Raw genomic sequence first — 21,398 nt, forward strand, 5'->3', positions numbered from 1 at the left:
GAGAACAGCTCATATCCGGGTGGCGGAAGAAAAGGGGTGGGGACAGCGGAAGTAGGTGGGTGGAAACCGGAAGCTCTTCTGAAAAGTAGTAGAACGCCCAGAGTGCACTGGGAAATAATTCCGTACTGGGAAATAATTCCGGGAAATAAGTGTGCCGGTTTCGCTTGTTCCCTGTAGTAGTCAGCATTTGGTTCCATTTGTGAAAATTTCTCAGCTTCCGTAGTTTGTAGACCTGGGTAGTGTGGTGGCGAATGGACGGACCTAGGTGAGAGAACCGATCAGAAAGAGAGCAGCTTCGCTCACCACGAAGGGAGGGAAGTTTAAAATGTTTAATTAGTCCTGCGCTAACTCTACTTTTCCTTCTAACACAATGAGAAGGAATCAAGACTAGCCTAGCGTGGTGGTGCACGCCTGTAATCCTAGCACTCCAGAGGCAGATGCAGGCGGATCTCTTAAGTTTGAGCCTAGCCTGATCTACAAAGAGAGATCCAGGACAGAGGGCTACATACCGAAACCGTGTCTCGACAAAAAGAGGGGCAGGAATCATACTGTGTTCAGTTCTTCCTATAGGGAATCAAATCAGTTAGGTGTTGTTGAATAATAGTCATGAATTCCCGTTTTTACATATATTGCTTGGTACAACAGAGATTCTAAAACATGCCCATGTCTTCAAATGTATGAAGCTGCTCTGTTAAACATTTGCAGAGAATACTAAGTATGGTGGCTCATGTCGGCTCTCAGGATTCAGAGGCAGGGATGGGGGTGGTGAAGGCCCGCTTGGGCTACAAAGCGAGTGCCAGCTACAATAGATACCCTGTCTCAGAAAACAAAACAAAAACTCATTCACAGAAAGTACCAATAACGGAAGCTGATGATCTGGTTAGCCCTAGAAGGCCAGGTTTCTGCCGGCCAGGGCTACCCTCAAAACAGGCACAGCTATGCCCTAAACGGTGGGGAGAGCAAGGAAGCCAGGTCAGTGAGAATGCACTTCAGTGAGAAACCCTAAAACAGAATGAACCTTTAATCTCAACACTTGGGAGGCAGAGGCAGACAGATCTCTCTGGGTTTGAGGCCATTCCTGGTCTACAGGACAGCCAGGGCTACACAGAGAAACCTTGTCTGGAAAAACCAAAAGGAGGGAAAAAAAGAAAAATGCTGGGAGAGTACTTTTATTAAAAGATTTTTTTATTTATTATAGATAAGCACACTGTAGCTGTCTCCAGATACACCAGAAGAGAGCATCAGATCTTATAACAGATGATTGTGAGCTAGCATGTGGTTGCTGGGATTTGAAGAGCAGTCAGTGCTCTTAACCACTGAGCCATCTCTCCAGCCCAGGGAGAGCACTTTCTATAATGTGGAACAATTTGCTTTAGTCAGAGCATTTAAAAAAAAAATTAAAGAAAGGTCAGGAACAATAAGAAAGATCTGAGGATGGAAAATTGCTATGAAGTGGATCAAAACAACAAATTCATCAAAGCAATATTTACTGAAGAAATGCCCACCACTGCTGACTGTCACCCCAAATTGGTGTCCCAGTGAGTCTCTCTGCTTTAGACAGACAATAGGATCACAACTGATTCACATGTAATAAAATATGCCCGTTTTAGCTTCAGAGCCAGTTATTAAAACTGAGGGAAGCCTTCCCATCATGGACAATGCAGTTTGACAAGGACATTATATGAGTAAGTGATGAAATATACAAGTTATCATGACGAGCATAACAGAAAAAGTGAGAGAGTGGAAGGAGGAGAGGCTTCAAGGAGTTAGGAAAGCCCTTGAAAGGGGAAGTAGCACCCTGGGACGTGAAGGAGCTGTTAAGACCCAGTCACTTGGCACCAGGTACAGTTCACTCTTACACCACATTCTCCAGCTATAGAAAGATTATTTAGCCTTTTGGGTTTTACTTATCTCTCAAGGTTAGTGGGGAAATTGTTACTCAACTATGAGCCAGATACTTTGTTTTGTTTGTCTTCTTTTTTTTTTTTTTTTTTCCCAAGTCAGGGTTTCTTTGTGTAGCCCTGGTTGTTATTCTGTAGACCAGGCTGGCCTTGAACTCAGAGATCAGCCTAATTTTGACTCCAGAGTGCCAGGATTAAAGGCGTGTGCTGCCACCACCTGACTGCAATGTTTCTCATTTTTAAAGCTACAGGCTGCGGATAGCAGCATTCACCATTAGTCAATCCCAGAATTCAGGAAGTAGAGACAGATCCCTGTGATTTTGAAGCCAGCCTGTTGTAAATAGTGATATTCAGGACATTCAAAGCTCTTTGAGAAATTTAAAAGTCAGACTGAAGCTTGTTCAATGAGGAAAGATGGATGTATATGTATATAATTTAAAGTAATTTTTAACTTTAAATTTATTTTCATTATAATCTTCCAATTCCTTCTAGACTCTATTCCCTTCCTTACTCACCCAACTTTAAGTTCTTTCTCAAAAAAAAAAAACCAATATAACAACAAAGCCCCCCCCCAAAAAACAGGAAAACAACCCCCACACACACACACCAAAAATACACCAGACTGTAAGGAAATGAAAGCACACACACAAACTGAAGAGTCCCTAGTCAACTACCCCTAGAGTGATTGAGACACCCCGTGTCACTTCACTGGGGGAAAACTAAATTTCCCTCCCCAGAGTTATCAATGGCAGGAATAAATTTCTATTTGAATCTATAGTCTTGTCTGACCAATCCTTGTGACCTGTTTCCAGGCCCTTACTATATATGCCTCTCTACCTGGCTTTTTGTTTCTGCTCTTATGTAGAAACTCTGGTGGAAATTGTAACAGAGACTTCTGGGAGAAACTATTGTTCTCTAACGATGGTATTATTGGTTGAAAGGTTTATACATAGGTGGTGGATAGACAAATAATTGGATGTTCATTATCAAGTTAAGGAAATTCTTTCTCGTTGCTGTATTTCCAGGAAGTTTTTGACATTCATAAGTGCAGGATTGTATCACACACTTTGAAGGTCAATTAGTATTATTGTGTAGGATCTCTTTGTAGATTGCTAATATGGTAGATGGCATTGATTGATTTACAAGCATTGAGCCAGTAATTCAACTCTAGAAAGACATAATTCAGTCATGAAGTAACATTGTTTTCATATTGGTTTATTATATTCATGCTTGCAAAGGATATTGGTCTGTAATTCATATTTTTTCTCTCCCTCTATTTCATATTTTGAGATTTATTTCCACTTTGACCTGGAACCACGCTGGCCTTGAAGTTATGGTAATTCCGACTGGAATTACAGGTAAATATCACCACATCCTGCTGGTTGGCTATTTGGCACTCTCTCTCTTTCTCTGTTCCCCACCTCACCCTCCACCCCCGTTTTGGCTTCAATATCAGGTTAATTCCAGCATCATAAAACAAGCTGTACAATGTTCCTTGCCTTCTGTTTCCTGAAAAACACTGGAGAATGGGCATTAATTCTAATCCAAGCACTTGGCTGAATTGTCCTTGAAACCAGTTGGACCTAAAGATTTGTTTCTAAAGTGTTTTTTTTTTTTTTAAGTTACAGGTTCTATTTTGTTTTCTTTCTTTCTTTTTGTTTGTTTGTTTGTTTGCTCAAGACAGAATCTCACTATAGGCTAAGGTGGCCAAGAAATTATTATGGATCTGAGAGTGACCCGGAACCCCTGGTTCTCCTGTCTTCACTTCAAAGGTGTTGGGGCTACAGATGTGTGTTTTTTAAATAAGCATTTTAATCTTTTTTAAAAAATGATCATTTGACTATTCAAATCTGTTTCAGGGCTAGTGATTAAGAACACTAGCTGCTCTTTCAGAGGACTTGGGTTCAATACCAAGCCTCATTTGGCTCATAAACCCTCTAAAAACCCTCTGTTATTCCAGTTCTAAAGGATCTAATGGCCTTTTCTAGTCTTGTTGGGCACCAGACACTCACACAGTGTATAGACATGCATGCAAGCAAGATATGCATGCACATAAAATATTATAAAAACATTCCAATTATCTACTTCATATTGGCTAAGAAGTGGTAGCTATGGTTCTTTATTGTTGAGAAAATTGATCCATTATGTAAGTTATTGAATTTATGTGTGTGGAGTTGTTGATAACATACCCTTCTTATCCTAACATGGATAAAATTTGGAGATACAGCTTTAAAAGTGTTTTAAATGTATTGTGAGGTTTTGCCTGTGTGAGTGTGTGTGTGTGTGTGTGTGTGTGTGTGTGTGTGTATGGGTACCATGCGCATGCCTGGTGCCCATGGTGGACAGAAGAGGACATTGGATCCTCTATAACTGGTGTTATAGATCATTGTGAGCCAGCATATGGATGCTGGAAACTGAACCTGGTTCTCTGCAAGAGCAGCAAGTGATCTTAATCACTAAGCTATCTCTCCAGATACATCATGACGATATCTCACAGGGAGGCAAGCCACTACTTCTGCTCCCTATTTCTACCCTCTCTGGAAGCCACAGACATGAGGTTCAAGATCACAGGACTATGGAGAACTGGGTCAAACACATGGATGTCAGATGGCAATTCAAGTAAACCACATCAGCAGTGGGAGTCAAGCTAGTCTGGAGCTTTGGGGACAGATAAAAACCTTCTGCCTTTTTGTCCTTTAACACACACAATACGTGACTGGGTTTTTTTTGGGGGGGGTTGGTTTGTTTGTTTTGGTTGTTTGTTTGTTTTTGTGACAGAGCTTCTTTGTATAGACCTGGCTGTCCTGGACCTCATTGTGCAGACAAGCTGGCCTTGAACTCACAGAGATATGCCTACCTCTGCTTCCTGAGTGTTGGTATAAAAGCTGCCACTACTACCTGGCTGCTAATGTATTTTTAATGTGCCTGTGTGCTCGTATTGTCCCAGTCTGTGCCTCACATGTGTGGTGTATGTAAGTTCAGACCCATTTTGCCTCTGCATTTGTACTAAAATGGAGCCAAGTGTTGTTTGTAAAACAGAGTTACCCTGGCAAGCAAGGTACAGCCTGAAAGGCTGTTGTTCATGTCTAATTCCAGCACTTGAGAGGAAGAGACAGAAAGATTAGGAGTTCAAGTTCATCTTCAGCTACTTACCCTACTTGCCGAATGTAAACCATATTGTGACACATGAAACCCTGACTCCAGTTTTAAAAAGTTGTTCCTTACTGTGTGAAATACTATTAAAAGGTCCCCTGAAGAGCAAGTGAAATGATTCAGTAGATAAAACTGCTTGTCCCCAAGCAGAGAACCAGAGTTCAATCTCTCAGACTCACGGGGGAGAAGAGAATGACTTTCACAAGTAGTTGTCCCTTCGCATACACACATACACACATGCACACATATGCACTCACACACATGAGCAAATACACACACACACACACACACACACACGTTAAAATGCCCTTGTGCTAGCAATGTGTCCTCTCAAGGTCTAAGAAGCAAAAAGTGTGGGGAACTTCAAAGTCATCCCTTTCCCTCCAGAGCTATGTCATAATGAGCTTTAGGGAGGTGATGAACCTGTGCACAGAAGATGGATTTATGTATCTATCTTTGATCAAAAGTTAATGGACTGAGTTTTACTGAAGGTCCCTCCTCTCCTTCCTCTTGGGTCTGGCAGGGCTTTCATCATGATCTTACCAGCTTTGGATGAAGATGAAAACCACGGGATAGCAGGTACTTAGTGAACTGGAGGTCACTGGCCTATACTTCGAAGCAGCAAGGTCACTTGCTCTGAAAAATGTCATGAACAAGCTCATGATCATCGGACACCAGAGCCCATCAGGTGGAGGGAGAGCAATCACTCTCTAGTTTTTTAATCAGAAACTGAGAATCTGCTGATCACTTATGTATTCTGCCAAGGAGCACATTCTCAGTGTGAATCTTCGTGAATGAAGCATGCAGAGGAATGTGGCACCCAGGCATCAGATGGCGACATGAAAGGCATTGCGCACAGTCTCTTTGTTAATATCTGGTCACTGCCAGCATCATTAACTCATCTTTCACAGGAGAAAGAACTCATAAGAAATCCAACTCACTGGGTTTACAGACTGGGTGAGAAATGAGCCCTGTGTTTCTATTGTGCTGTTCAGGGGTTGGCATAGACAGTTTCACAGCAGTCCCAAGGGCGGAGTGGATGGGACACCTGGTTTCCATTTCTCCAGAGACAAAACAAGTCTGACAGGGTAAGAATCAGTCCTAGACCATGTGAGTGTAGAGAGTGAGCTGAAAATTAAGTCGTTGTCTTCTTGACTGGAGACTGTTTCAAGTTCCTGCCTCAACGTCCCTGCAATGGGATTTTAAACTAATACAAATCTTTTCTTCCCTAAGTCGACTTTAGTTGGGGTATTCCATCATAACAAAAACAAAACACCTCTTTTGGCCTTCATCATTGGCAAATACCACATGCATGCAGGAACACAGGTTGTACACTTACACACAGACTCACACTGCATGCATGTATCTCTGCAATCTTTAGAAAGGATTTATGAGACTGAAGCAGGAAGTTGTCCTGGGCTACATAGAAAGATCTGTCTGAAACAAAAGAAAAGAAAAAGGTGACCTCGTATCATGTATATTCTGAGTGTGCCATCTGGATGTGATGGTGTAGTAGTACATGTCGTTAATCCCTGCACTTGGGAGTAAGAGGCAGGTGGACCTCTGAGTTCAGAACAGCCTGGTCTATATAGTGAGTTCCTGGACAACCAGAGCTATGTAAAGAGATACCACCTCCAAACCCCACTCCCAACCCTGGCAAAAAAAAAAAAAAAAAAAAAAAAAAATACTGCCTTTTTCTGAAGACCAGGATAGCCTTAAATTTGAAATCCCCCTAACTTGGCCTACTGAGTACGGGTTACTGGTATGTACCTTTTTGCCTGGCTTAGACTAATTTTTACAGTAAGATAGACTATCTATCTATCTATATATCTATCTATGTATCTATCTATCTATCTATCTATCTATCTATTCTTTCAGAACAGGGTTTCTCTGTGTAGCCAAAGCTGTCTTAAAACTCACTGTGTAGAAAAGGCTAGCCTCAAACCCATAGATGCACCTGCCTCTGCTTCCCAAATGCTGGGATTAAAGGTGTTCACCCCAACCTCAACACACACACACATACCCCACTCATTAACTGTGCAAAGCCCTCAGTGAAAAATGAAGTATCTTTACAAACTCTAGACATGGGGATTTCAAGACCCTAGGTCATAACACAAGGTGTCAGATGGAGCCCAGTAGTCAGAAGCTACAAGGCTTTTTCATTGGAGAGAGAAGCTGAGGATACAGGGGGACTGTGGCTTTTCAAAGCAGCTTTGGCCCAGAGGGTCTGTGGCAATTTCTTAAGCTGCAGTGGTGAAAGAGTGTAGCCTTGCTTTAGTCTAGACCAGCTGTTCTTAACCTGTGGTTCTCAACCCCTTTGGGGGGTCAAATATCAGATGTGCCATATAGTTACATTATGAGAGTTACATTATGATTCATACATAACTGTAACAAAATTACAGTTAAAAAGTAGCAAGCAACAAAGTAGGTTTCTGTTTGGGGTCAGTATAGCATGAGCAACTGTATTAAAGGGTTACAGCACTGAGAAGGTTGAGAAGCACTGGCGTAGATAGATGGAGCCTTGGGTGGTTCTCTCCGGGCTGGCTCAGTGCAACGCCCTCCCCTACAGATATTTTTCAGGGCCCAGGCCTCCTTCTGAGACTTAACCCTCCACTGTGAGACCCAGTCATTGCCATGAAAGTTAAGCCCACACAGAACCTGGAGACGCCATCTTTCCTGGCATCTGCTTTGCAGTTTCACCTTCCTAATGTTCCATCCTCCACTCGGGCCTGCCAGGGCCCGTATCGAGGTGGTGAAAGACTCGCCCTGGAGCACACTAAACCAGGCCTGTTATCTGTACGAATAGTGAAAGCTCAGTGGAAAGCCAGGTGTGCAGCCTGAGGAGAAGCTGGATGTGGTGGTGCATGTCTTAGATCCCAGCACTCAGGAGGCAGAAGCACCAGATTTCTGAGAGTTTGAGGCTAGGCTGTGCTACATAGCAAGTTCCAGGACAGCCAGGGCTACATAGACCTTGTCCCAATAAAAAATAATTTTGTTTCTATTATCCTCCCAAACTCTAGCACCTCTAAGGCCTGCTCACATTGCCCGTGATAAGTACAACTCCCAGGAAAAGCTTCCCTTGGTCAAGTCAAGGAAGCTGCTGTACTTACTGCTAAATTTCAAATTAGTTAAAGCCCATCCTTTCTCCTTTATGTGATTATACCTGTAGCCAGAGTTTTAGGGCAAAAGCCTGACTCCAGAAACCACAAATAGCTATGTCTTTTTTTTTTTTTTTTTTTTTAAGATTTATTTATTTTATGTGAATACACTGTAACTGTTTTTAGACAGACCAGAGAAGGGCATCTGATCCCATTATAGATGGTTTTGAACCACGTCATGTTTGCTGGGAACTGAACTCAGGACCTTTGGATGAGCAGTCAGTGTTCTTAACAGCTGAGCCATCTCTCCAGCCCCCATACTATTTTGTTCATTTAATTTATGTATGTGAGCACACTGTCACTTTCTTCAGACACACCAGAAGAGGGCATCAGATCCCGTTACAGATGGTTGTGAGCCACCATTTGGTTGCTGGGAATTGAACTCAGGACCTTTGGAAGAGCAGTCAGTGCTCTTAACCACTGAGCCATCTCTCTAGTCCAAACCTATGTCTTGTCAACTGATCCAAAGTTACAACTAAAGAAATGAGTGCTGGGGTCTGAAGAGATGGCTCAGCGGTTGAAAACACATAATGCTCTTTCTGGATTCAGTTCTCAGAGACCTGTAACTCTAGGTCTGGAGGATATTTGACCCCCTTTTCTGCTCTCTATCTGTCTCCCCCGCAACCCCCCGTGTGTGTGTCAATAACACAATAGGCATCAAATACACAATACACTGGGAATGACTGTTTGAATCCTTCCTTTGCCTACTCCCCTGGATCCCACTATGTTGAAGACGTGCTCACTTTACCCTCTCAGACTATCTCCATAAATGCCCCTTTGTAGAGGAAAGATAAATACATTGATATGTTAAGAACATTTTTCTTTTGGGTGTTTTTTTCAAGGTGGTTCTCTGGGTAGTTTTGGCTGTCCTGAAACTCCCTCTATAGATCAGGCTGGCCTTGAACTCAGAGATCTGACTGCCTCTGCCTCCTGAGTGCTGAGATTAAAGGTGAGCACCACGACCCTCAAAAGGTAAGCATTCTTAATTACTGAGCCATCTCTCTAGTCCTACCAAGGAATTTTTTCTTCAAAACTACACATATTGGGAAATGCTAATGTGTTTTTACAGAATAATTACATTAAATGTTAATCAATTTTTATGAAAAATGTAATTTGCAAGAAAATTAAGTTGAAGTTATAAATTCAAAGTTGGAACCCATTATTTTTGCACATTAATTTTCTTGTTGACTTTTATTTTAAAGGTCAGCCTGTTTTTATTAATGCATACAGGCATGGGAGCACATGCCACAACATTCCTGTGATGTCAGAGGAAGACTGTGATGTCAGCTCCCTCTAAAGCAAAGTCTTTCTATGTAGTCCTGGCTGTCTTAGCGCTCAATATGTAGACCAGACTGGCCTTGAGCTCACAGAGATTCTTCTGCCTCTGCCTACAAAGCACAGTGATCAAAGGCCTGAGCCATACCCAGCTTCCAATCAGCTTGAGTCCAGGAGATCCAATTCATGACATCAGGCTTCCTCAGCAAACCTTTACACCAACAGAGCTGTCTAGCCCGTGGCCAGCAGTTATTAAGATTTTTGCTGTTATCCTTTTATCCTTTTTGAATTTTGTTTTGAAAAAGTGTCTCTTGTATCTCAAGCTAGCCCTGAGTTTGTTATAGCCAAGGATGACCTTGAGGTATTGGTCTTCTTATCTCTACCTTAGCCTGGAATAACAGGCATGTACCACCCCACCTGGTTTCTGCAGTACTCTTTGTATTCATACCCCCTTCTTTAAACTTTATAATACTTTTGTTATTTTGAGGTTTTACTTGAGTTGATATAATATATATTAATACTTGCTACATAAACATAAAAACGAAGGGCTGAGAAGAAGCTCTGGCAGGGCCTGTGCCCAAATATATGTGAGGCCCTAATTTCAGTCTCCAGTGCCATTGATCCACCAAGTAGCTGAGGCTGGCCTTGAATTTACAGTAATCCTCTTGCCTTGCTCTACACAGTACTGGGATTATAGGTTTGAGACACCATGCCTGGTTTCAAATATTTAAAAAGAAAAAAAAAAAACACAAAATAACTCTGGCCAGGGCTGGAGAGATGGCTCATTCGTTAAGAACTGTGAGTGCTTTTGCAAAAGCTTGATTCCCAAATCCAGGGCACCCAGTGCCATTTTCTGACCTCTATGGACAGAAAGTATGTCTGTGGTGCAGACATGCATGCAAGTGAAACACTCATACACATGGTATAACATAAAAATAAATATTTCTAAAGAAAAGAGTACAGTTGCTTTACATTCTACAAACCACACTGACGTCTGGATGAAGGGCAGACAGCCAGAGGCAACCATTACAGGGAAATGTTCCCTTCCCTATTTTTTTCATTATATTTAGCACCTTTTGCATACCCATGACTTCAAGGAGTATACATTTTTTATTTTAAAATTGCATTTGTGTGTGTGTGTGCATACCTATACTTGCATAGTTGGCAGACGTGTAAAGGTCAGAGGACAACGTGTGGGAGCTAGTCCTGTCCTGCTACTGAGTGGGTCCTTGTCAAGCTTGGTGGCAAGTGCCTTTACTTTCGAAGCCATCTTGGTAGTCCCTCAGGCATATATTTTTAAATTTTAGTTGTTTTTTGAATATAAAAATGTTTCCCAGGCTGGAGAGATGGCTCAGTGGTTAAGAGCACTGACTGCTCTTCCAGAGGTTCTGAGTTCAAATTCCAGCAACCACATGATGGCTCACAACCATCTGTAATGAGATCTGATGCCATCTTCTGGTGTGTCTGGAGACAGCTACAGTGTACTTACATGTAATAAATAAATAAATCTTTAAAAAAAAAAAAGATTCCCAGTTTTCAACAGTGACTTGTTTCATATAATTGCTTGATTATATGGCCAGAATGCTGTTGTGTATTCATAACATTTCCTTATTCTTCATTGCTGGCAGAGGAGAGGGGAACCCTGCCCTGCAGAGGTGGGCATCCTAGCATATGGGGTGTAGTTGTCTTCACATCTATTCATTCACTCGGCCATCATCTTTCCATCTCTTCTTCCTTTTCTTCCTCCCGTTTCCAAATCAGTTTTGAGGTGCTGGGATTGGACTAGGTACTTAGCAGCTGGGAAGCACCTCAGTCTCCAGGCCTACCCTCTCCACTGAGGTTTGAGAAACTGAAGACACAATCCTAAGCCACGCCCTCTGCCTCAGGCGCCTAGCTGACGTCACATTCCCGAGCCGGAAGTGTGTCGGCTCGCTAGCGGGAGGCTTGGGGGTAGCAATGTGGGCTCCCGCCCTGGCATGAGCGATGCGCTGGCTGCTGCCGCAGTTTCGTACAGTGACACTGGCCGTCGTGCGCGTGAGGCGAGGTGTTTGTGGGCTCGGGATGTTCTATGCGGTGAGGAGAGGCCGCAGGACCGGAGTCTTCCTAAGTTGGTGAGACGGAGCCCGGCGAAGCCCTTTATTCTAAATACTAACGGCTTGTTTAGCCCTTCCGTGTTGCAGTCAAATCCTACTAAAGGGAACACATAATCTCTGCAGCCAGAATTTATACAAGGATTCCTGTTTTCTGATCGTTCTTATGTGGGAAGTGTTTTGTTTCTTTTTGATACAGAACCCCACATAGTCCAGAGTGCTGAGCTCATTGGGGCACCACGCCCAGCTTTCTCGTGTTTTCATCTTTTTAAAAGTTTTTTTAGCTACAGGGTTTCTTTTCTCGAGATGATTGTGTACCAAAATGAACTCCTGATCTTTATGCCTTCACTAACCAAATGCAGGAATTACAGATAGGCACCGTTATGCTCAATCTATGCACTGCTAGGGTTCAAACCTAGAACTTAGCGCATGTTAGGTAAGCAGCTGAGCTACGTCCTCAGCCTCAACTGTTCTTAAGAAAGAAAATCATTGCCAGGTGTGGTGGCACATACTTGTAATATCAGCAGTGGTGAGGCTGAGGCAGAAGGATCACTACAAGTTAGAGGCCAACATGAGCTATGGAAGAGAGGAGGGAAGGGGAGAGATGGAGAGTCTCAAGCCAGAAGCCAGTCTTTGTCTTTAGAGCCTTGTCCAAGGCCTTGGAGGCAAGATGAAGTTTTCAGTTTCATGGGTACTGTGGCAGTTCCTGGGTCAAGTGAGAGGCAGATTCGGGACTTAAATCCAGGTTTAGAAGTATATGACAGTTTACTTCTAATATGAAGGTTTGTTGTTCCTGTATACCTGGATGTTTCTCCAGGCAAAGCTGAGATAATACTAAGGAAGAAACATCTCCACTGCCAACCCCTTTTCTGTGATTGATTTTTAAAGATAACTTAGTATGCACCGGAGTTGTGGAAGACCTTATGGTATTGGCATGCAATTTGGATTGGATGGCATTTAGCAGAATGGGCTGTAAGTCTTAACAGGTGAAATGAAACTAAATTGAGGTGTGTGACCTTTGTCCCAAGGGGGAAAAACAAAACAGATCCCTTTTTATATAATTATCAGTCTAAGAAAACAGTCTTAACCAATTAAGAAGGAGGTAAGTTAAATGCAGAACTGTTAAACTGCCTGAAGAGAAAGCAAATGACTTCAGATGAACTTGGGTTTTGAAGTAACTCTCCATACAACACCAAACCCACGATCCATGGAAAGTAGTTGTAAATTAAAATTCAGTTAACTTCTGCTCTAGAAAACGACACTAGGCCAGACATAGTGGTATATGCCTTTAATCCACACGCTCAGGAGGCTGGGAGGCAGAGACAGGTGCATCTCTGAATTCGAGGCCAGCCTGGTCTACAGAAGGAGTTTCAGGTCAGCCAGGGCTACATAGAGAAACCCTGTCTTGGGGAAATAAACTAACCCTGATTGTTGAAAGCTATGCCCTCACAAAAAAGCTGCACTTAATCATGTATGGAGATTTAATTCATAATTGACAAAACTTGGAAGCCACGTTTCCAGTAGACAGTGAGTTGATAAAGTTATGGAATATTATGTAGACCTGAAATGAGTTTTCAAAGATGAGATAGTATGAAGGAGCACTAACCAAACCCTGCTGAAAGAAAAAGCCAATTCGAAATGATCTATCATGTGGGATTCCTGGACCTAACAAGGAGATTGGTTGTAAGGGCATAGAACTGCGGAGAGATGACTGAAAGCAGACAGGGTTTGTCTTGTGTATCTTTGCTTGGCTTTGAACTGAACTAGCTATAATCAAAGATTACCTTGAGCTTCTGGTCCTTTGTCTCCACTTCCCAAGTGCTGGGGTCACAAGTGTGCACTCCCAAACCAAGGCGTTTTTGACACTGAGTTTCTACGAGGCACTGTCTGGCCTGCAACCTGCATATAGATTTGAACTTGTGCTTTTCCTGCCTTTGCCTCCAGAGTGTGGGATTATAGGCACCACCACCCCCAGCCTCCTGCAGGGGATTTCTAAGGCCTGTTCTGTATGGTGTGGTAATGTAAATCACTGTCAGCATCTAGTCACTAATCCTGGAGACTTAACAACATAGAATGATCCCTACTTTCTGTTCCTTAAAACTGCTGTAAAACATGACACTGTAAATGAGTTAAAATAGTAAAAATAAAAGTAAGTTTAAAAAAATGAAAAAGGATGTAAGTTGAAGAGGAAAGGAAGCCTGGGTTAATGTATGCACTCTTCCAGGAGCGAGTGCAAAGCACAGGTGGACCGGTTTCCTGCCGCCAGGTTTAAGAAGTTTGCCACAGAAGATGAGGCCTGGGCCTTTGTCAGGAACTCTTCAAGCCCAGATGGTTCAAAAGGTATGTTAGTTAGCATCAGTGTAACATTTTAACCTATAAAAAGCCCTTTGCATCTCTGGCATCACTGTATCTCTGAAGATGGCTGTCTATTTTCTCTGCACATAAAAGCTGTTATGAGGACTAGAGAGATGGCTCAGCGGTTAAGAGCACTGACTGCTCTCCCAGAGGTCCTGAGTTCAATTTCCAGCAAGTACATGGTGGCTCACAACCATCTGTAGTGAGATCTGATGCCCTCTTCTGATGTGTCTGAAGACCGCTACAGTGTATTCATATAAATAAAAATTAATAAAAAAAATTTTTTTTTAAACAAAGCTGTTATGAATGGTGGTTCAGAGGCTAGAGAGATGTCCTTAGAGGATCACAGTTTGATTCTTAGGACCCATGTTGGGTGGCTCATAGTTTCCTGTAAAACACACACACACACATAAAAATAAATTAAAAAAAAATTTTTTTAAAGAGTAGCATAGTTTGACCGGGTGTATGCTACCCAGGATAGGTCTGCGACATGAATGCAGAGCCAGTTCCAGACCTGTCCTACATTGTAGGATCCTATAGGAGTGAACTAAATAAACAGGTTCTGTTCCTACAGTAGCAGGATTATCAGTCCTAGGACTCAGACCTCCAGTTGAGTACTCAGGAGTGCTCACAATGTCATTATGATTATACCACTTAAGTTTCTTTGCATTTCACTTGTCACAGAAAGTACTGGAAGCTAAGGGCCTACCTATAAGGGATATCAGATTTAGAATACTCACAGGACTCAGATCAGCACTCTGACCCTAATTTAGAACATTGGACAAAAACAAACATAAAAAAAAAAAACTATCTGAACCTCCCTTGGGAAGTGGGGTTTTGGGAACTTTTTATGTATGTATTCCATTTGTTAGCTGTTATTTTCAATGGCAGCCTTAGATTCTCTGGAGCTCCTACAGGGCAGCAGAGTCTGGGATGGTTTGTTCTCAGTTATCTTTCTAGTAGGGTCACATCTAGAGTGCCCCAGTCTGGTATAGTCGTATTAAAAACTCTTTCAGAATTTTTGTTTCTTGAACATTCATATACTCTGGTTTTGTAATCTTCTTTTAGGGCAGGAAAGTGCACATGTGCAGAAGTCAGAGGTGAAGACCAGCAAGCGGCATCGAGACCCTCTGGGTGAAGGGGAAGAACCTCCAGAGCCAGGGGCAAAGCACACAAGACTGGACACAGAGCCCATTGCTGTAGTGAGCAAGGATACATTTTCTTACATGGGTATGCCTTTCTTTTGGTGGGGCTGGTTCAAGACAGGGTTTCTCTGTCTAGTCCTGGCTGTGGCAAAACTCATTCTGTAGACATGGCCTGGAACTGAGAGATCTGCTTGCTTCTCTGCCTCCTGAACGCTGAGATCCAAGGTGTGAGCTGCCACTATCCTCCTTGAACCTTTCTTGGGTTCAGGATTTTTAATACAATTATAAGAAATAGATATCTTTTCTAAATGAAGAATTTAAGCTGGTTGTTTTGTTTTTGTTGATAGTGGTGGTGGTGTTTTTTTGTGAGAGCGTATGTGTGTGTGTGTGTGTAGTTTTTGTTATATTTTGTTTTTGTTTTTTTGAGACACAGACTTTCACTGTGTTGCTAGGGTTGACCTGAAATTCAGAGATCCTCTTGCCTCAACTCCCCAGTGCAGGGATTAAGGGTGTGGATGGTCGCACCTGTCATTTAAATTGATAAGCTGATACTCAGCCTTTTTTTCTTCCCCTGTACATAGTCTCTAAAAATTTCTCATATCTTTTATTTTGGAGGAAGGGCTTTAACAAAAAGTGCCTTTGCTTTCCTAGCCCAGTGCTCTTATTGATGTGGCCCTTGCCCTCTTTTTGGTTTTTACTTGTGGCAGGGTCTCTGAGTTATGCAGGGTAGTGATGAACTTCCTTTGTAGCCCAGGCTAACCTTGAACTTGCCATCCTGCTTTAGCCTCAGAGCCATCTGGGTCCTTCAGAACCAGGCCTTGAAATGAGGCTCCTAGTTTATAGCTAATCACAAAGTACAAAATCATTAAGCTTTTGGGAACTCTTTACCTAGCCACAGTCTGCTTAGGCCAGAAGGAGAGTCCAACCAGAGCTGCCTTTTCTAACTGAGCATTTGCCCAGCCTTCATACCCTCACTGTGTCTTGAGGGAAAAATATCTAGGTCTTTTCCTGTGTTTAACTCAAGGCACCTGTGTGCTTTTAGTAACTATAGTATATAAGTTTTCTTTTTTTGTCTTGCACAAATGGGAACAGAAACAGGCAGCTTTTAAAGATGAATCAGTATTGGTATGTCCTGGGCTTTTTTGCTAAAAGGAAGCCATCTATCTGCACTTCACCCCCAGGGAGTGCACTATCAGACTCTGTGGAGCTGTGCGAGTAGGTGGGTTATCTGGGATGGACAAGCATCCTTTCACTGCTCTTTGTGCTAGAGAGTTGGGTGTCTACATGACACAAACCAAACTCACCCAGGAGGAGGGAACCTCAATGAGAAAGTGCCTCCATAAGATCTGGATATAGGCAAGTCTTTAGGGCATTTTCTTAATTAGTGATTCATAGAGAAAGGCCAGCTCACTGTGGGTAATGCCATCCCTGGGCTACTGGTCCTGGGTTCTATAAGAAACCAGCTTGAGCAAGTTAGTAAGCCACATTCTTCTACAGTCTCTGCATCAGCTCTGCTGACAGGTTCCTGCCCGGTTTGAGTTCATGTCCCAACTTCCTTCATTGACAAACTATGATGTGTAAGTGTAAGCCAGATTAAACCCTTTCCTCCCTGAGTGCTTTTGGTTACTGTGCTCCACCTCAGGACTAGAAGCAATAGAAAGCTTTGGTGTGCTCAGGCCACCGTCCTCTGGACAGTTCCTAGTGTGCAGGTGGTCTGACTTCACTTCTCCCACCCAGATACTTTGCTATTCAGTTTCTCCCTGCAGTCTGCTGAGGGTGTGCTGCTGGCCACACACGGGACAGACAGTGCCTCAGGTCTGCCCTTCCCACTTGAGCAAACTATGTTTAAAAGGAGGAAACAGAGATGAGAACAACTTTACACTAACTTTACAGTTAGTGGCAAATGTGCTAAGAGAAAATGAGACCACTAGCCAGCAAAGTTGGCTTTCTGGTATGTAGGGCTAGCCTTACTCAAAGCACTGCCTTCTCTGGAGGAACAGCCTGAGAGAAGGGACCCAGGCACGAGGGACCGACCTCTTTAGCTTGAGCTATAAGCAGGTCTCAGTGGAAATTCTGTCCTATATATAACTCACATGGTGTTCAGAACAAGCAAAGCATGACCACACCCCATAGTGGGAAATCCATGCTGTCCTGAACAGACAACTCGGGCAGTGGTCACTGTTGAGCAGGTCCATGCTGTGGCCTCACTCTTCCCTCTTACAGGAGAGTCAGTCGTTGTCTACACGGATGGCTGTTGTTCCAGTAATGGACGGAAGCGGGCCCGAGCAGGAATCGGTGTTTACTGGGGGCCAGGCCACCCCTTGTAAGTAAATACGACTGAGTGAGCATTACTTTTACCAAGTCTTGGGCAGGACTAGCTTATTGATGTCTTTGCTGCTTATTGATGTATTTTCTAAACCTGTTAGGTAAACAGTGTTGGCTGAGCATAGAAAAGCGACTGACTGAGTTATATTGGTGCCAGACAACTTGGTTCTTGACCGTGCTAAATACCGAGCCTTGGTGTTTCCTTGGGTCTCTATAAGTCACAAGGCATGAGCAGAAGAACCGGTCAGCAGTGATGCAGGGACAGGCACCAGCTCAGAACCTGTCCCATCATTAGACTGCTAGACTTGTTTTTGAGGCAGTGTCTCATTATATAGCTTTGGTTAGCCAAAAACTCACTGTGACTGACCCAGCACTCATGGACATCCTTCTGCCTTTGACTCTCCCAAGTGCTTGAGATGAAAATACTATCACATCTGGTGACTTTTAGACTTTTATGAAGATGCTTGACTTAGAGGTTGTCCAACAACAAGTCAAAGGTGTAAAACTGGACCGTTCACATATGCCTGGTCTCTGTGGTGAGCGATATGAAGTAATGTCTGTCAGCCACTCCATGAGGTTTTCTTACATCAGGTCTGCTGTTCATCAGGAACTGTTGACAGACACAGTTTATATACATTTCTCATTTGTCTCACAGTGTAGCCTGGGTGGTGGTAATTTGTGGAGATTCTCCAGCTTTAGCCTCCCAGGTACTGGGGATTAGCAATGGCACCAAGGCAGACAGTTGCTCAACTTTCATTCCACTACTCAGGAGGCAGAGGGTGAACTGGAGGCCAGTCTGGTCTACAGAAGGAGTTCAAGGACAGCTAGGACTACACAGAGAAACCCTGTCTTAAAAATGTGCACCACCATGCCCAACCTAACATAATGAACTCTGAATCTTTAACTTGGATCTTTTTGTTTTGATATTGTTTTCTTCAGACAGGGTTTCTATGTAGCTCTGATTGTCCTGGAACTCTCTGTGTAGACCAGGTTAGTCTCTTCCTCACACCATTCCTGCCTCGGCCTCCTGAGTGCTGGGATTACAGGTGTGTGGTTTTCTGGGTTTGTTGTTTGCAGGTATCTTGTGGGTACTTGGCAAGCACACCACCACAGAGCTGTGTCCCAGCCCTGGTTTGGTTTTTGAAGACTTGTTTGTGTTTAGGTTTTATGTTTCAGTTGAAAGTGAACACTAGTTTGTTATCTGTTGAGAAGAATTGCTTTGGGAGTTAGCATTGTAATTTTGTTTTTCTTTTTTATGTTGCTCTGAAACAGAAATGTTGGTGTAAGACTTCCTGGGCGACAGACAAACCAGAGGGCTGAGATCCATGTAAGTTCCCAGATAAACCTGAGTCTGCCTTCCTCCCTGTGACCATAAGATCAGCCTGGTTTTTCCTTTCCTGTCTGAGGTAGAAGGTATTGAAAGGCCACAAGAAATTTCCAGGTTAGCAACAGTCTTTAAAGACAGTAATTCTCTCTAAAAAGTCCTGGAGTTGTTTTCCGTAGGTGCTATGGGCTGTTGTAGGTTTACCCTTCTTCACATAGAGAAGACAACATGGTGGTCCAGAAAGAAACACTTGATCGGTAATGTAAAATGGCAGACATTTTCTATATACCATGACTATGGACTTGCTTTTTCAAGGCAGCCTGCAAAGCCATCACACAAGCCAAGGCTCAGAACATCAGCAAGCTGGTCCTGTACACAGACAGCATGTTCACCATCAATGGTAAGCTGTCCCATGCACTGTGAAGGGAAACTTTCTTCCTAGTAGGGGATACTAGAACAGTCCTGAATGACATTGGGCTCTTCAGGTTCAGAGAATGGGACTCTGCTGTTTTAGGGAGCTAGGCTTCTTGGCTTCATAACACCTTGGTTAGAATGTGAGCAACTTCAGGTCACAGAAGTGGCCACATAGAAGCACATGGGGGAGGCTTCCCTGAGGAAGATCCTTGCTTATCTGACTGGATGCAGCTAGCAGGAAGAAGAAAGGTTGGGGAGTATGCTAAAGGCTTAACAAGCAAGGGAGGGCACTGAAGGAAGGGAACCATCCAGGTTTTGACTCACAAGAGGAGCCACTGTGAGAAGAGATTCTGGAGCAAGATAGGCCAGCCGTCCTGATGAATGAGTCTGTGAGCATGTGTTCCCTAGGGATAACTAACTGGGTTCAGGGCTGGAAGAAGAATGGCTGGAGAACGAGTACTGGGAAAGACGTGATCAACAAGGAGGACTTCATGGAGCTGGATGAGCTCACCCAGGGCATGGACATCCAGTGGGTGAGTCACACTTCACACGCACGGTCTGACTTAGCTGAAAGAATGGTGTTTTGAAGGTGCTTATTCTAAAGGTTAAAGTAGCAGCTTTCGTAAAGTTAATGTGTGTATTTGTTAGTGTGTGCTAGTTATATACAAGAACGGGTTTCGTTACAACATCTTTGCAAATGCACACCATGCGTTTTAGTTGTATGCCCCTCTTCCTCTTTCCCTCCTCCTCTGAGTGCAGTATGTCTCACTGGTTGCTTACAGGAGCACAGGTACCTTAGTATCTACAGCACTGAAGAAAGTGTCTATTCTTCCCTCAGCAACCATTGACTGCCTCAACAACTATTAAAAGCCCAGGGAGGACAGAACATCCCCATCTGCTGACTGGTCCAGTCCCGTGTAGAGCCTGTGCTACGTGTGTTCATGAGTACAGTAGCCATGTCTTGCCTGGAAGATGGCATTCTGTGACATCCACTTTGTTCTTTAGTATGACCCTGCCAGTGTTGGGATTATAGCACGTGTCATCTCACTCAGATTGTGTGCCACTGAGGATTGAGCCCCAGACTGACTGCTAGTTAGCTGAGCTATGGCTCCAGCCCTAGTGTGGGCTACTGTTAGCCCCTGTCTCTTCTGACACATGAGCTTCTTTTGGTGTGAGATATGGCCATGTACTGCACATGTAAAGATCAGGAAAAATTAAAGGGGAATTTTTATTTTAACAGATGCACATTCCTGGCCACTCAGGATTTGTGGGAAACGAAGAAGCGGACAGACTGGCAAGGGAAGGAGCGAAGCAGTCTGAGGACTGAGCAGAGTGGTCGCTGCCCACTCAGACCTGAGGCAGTGGCTGTATTCTCACCCTGCTGTGCACTGAGATGTGCATGGAGGAGACTGTGTGGCAGTCTGGTGAGAAGCCCTTAAATAATGGAAAGAAGGGTTGAGTCCCACTTCTGTGAGATTTCAGGGTTTGTACCTCTGTGTCTGTCCCACATGCTCCAGCTGGAGTTTAGTCTGAGGCAGTGAGACACCGGTCAGTACATGTGGCCTAAGTTCTAGCAGGTTTATTTTCCTTCCAGTTTGCACAAGTGCAAGACTCTTGCCCTGCACCTACCCTGTGCCTCTGTGCATCAGAGATGATATGGCCATGTGGACCTGAGGCTGCCTTGGGCCGGCAGAGTCTGCACTCAGGCGACCTTGACTCCTGGATCACCTTAAAGGAACAGCTGAGACCTTCAAAAATCCAAGATGCATAAATATATTGCTAATAAATTTTTTTTGCCTATTTTTTCTTAAAAATACTGTATAAATTTAGAATATGTTTGAAATTATCTTTATTTTTTATAATAAAAATATACAGGAATGGCACAAAACACATCTAGTTTGAGTTACTGTTAAAGATGAGTATCCTTTACTATCTAAAACTAGAAATTGAGAAAAATTACTAGAGGGATGGGCTGGCCTGTTTGTTCTCATGCAAACCCTTGCATTGCCCTTACGCAATGGAAGGTCATGGAATGACAGTGACACTAAGACAGTACTGTCACTGGGCTGACTGGAAAGCTGGGCCATCTGCTGGAGCCCAGGACAATGAAGTCACCCCTGACAAGCAGTGACAGCTGTATATGTTTGCATGTCACAGAGTAGGTCTCTGAAGTGCCCAAGAAGCACACCTGTGTCTTGGGCAGAGCAGGGTGGTGGGTCTGAGTGAGGCTATGATGAGCCGTCTCTGCTGGCTTGGTG

At 43.5% G+C, this 21,398-nt stretch overlaps 1 protein-coding gene across 2 annotated transcripts; it reads left to right on the top strand.

The window, feature by feature from the left end:
- Positions 1-11,429: 11,429 nt before the first annotated feature.
- Positions 11,430-20,927, top strand: RNASEH1 (ribonuclease H1). Of its 2 annotated transcripts, XR_013975336.1 has the most exons (9): positions 11,430-11,598; positions 13,802-13,917; positions 15,001-15,162; positions 17,301-17,400; positions 18,675-18,729; positions 19,042-19,126; positions 19,549-19,673; positions 20,381-20,564; positions 20,735-20,927. XR_013975336.1 is itself a non-coding variant. In XM_080929104.1 (8 exons), the coding sequence occupies exons 1-8, from the start codon at positions 11,471-11,473 to the stop codon at positions 20,465-20,467; spliced, it is 858 nt and encodes a 285-aa protein (XP_080785230.1). In that variant the 5' UTR covers positions 11,430-11,470; the 3' UTR covers positions 20,468-20,927. The 2 variants fall into 2 exon arrangements, 1 of the variants encoding a protein (XP_080785230.1); XM_080929104.1 differs by having other exon boundaries at positions 20,381-20,927.
- The last annotated feature ends 471 nt before the right edge of the window (positions 20,928-21,398 follow it).

This window comes from Micromys minutus (assembly GCF_963924665.1).
Source record: "Micromys minutus genome assembly, chromosome: 1".
Classification (NCBI taxonomy): Eukaryota; Metazoa; Chordata; class Mammalia; order Rodentia; family Muridae; genus Micromys; species Micromys minutus.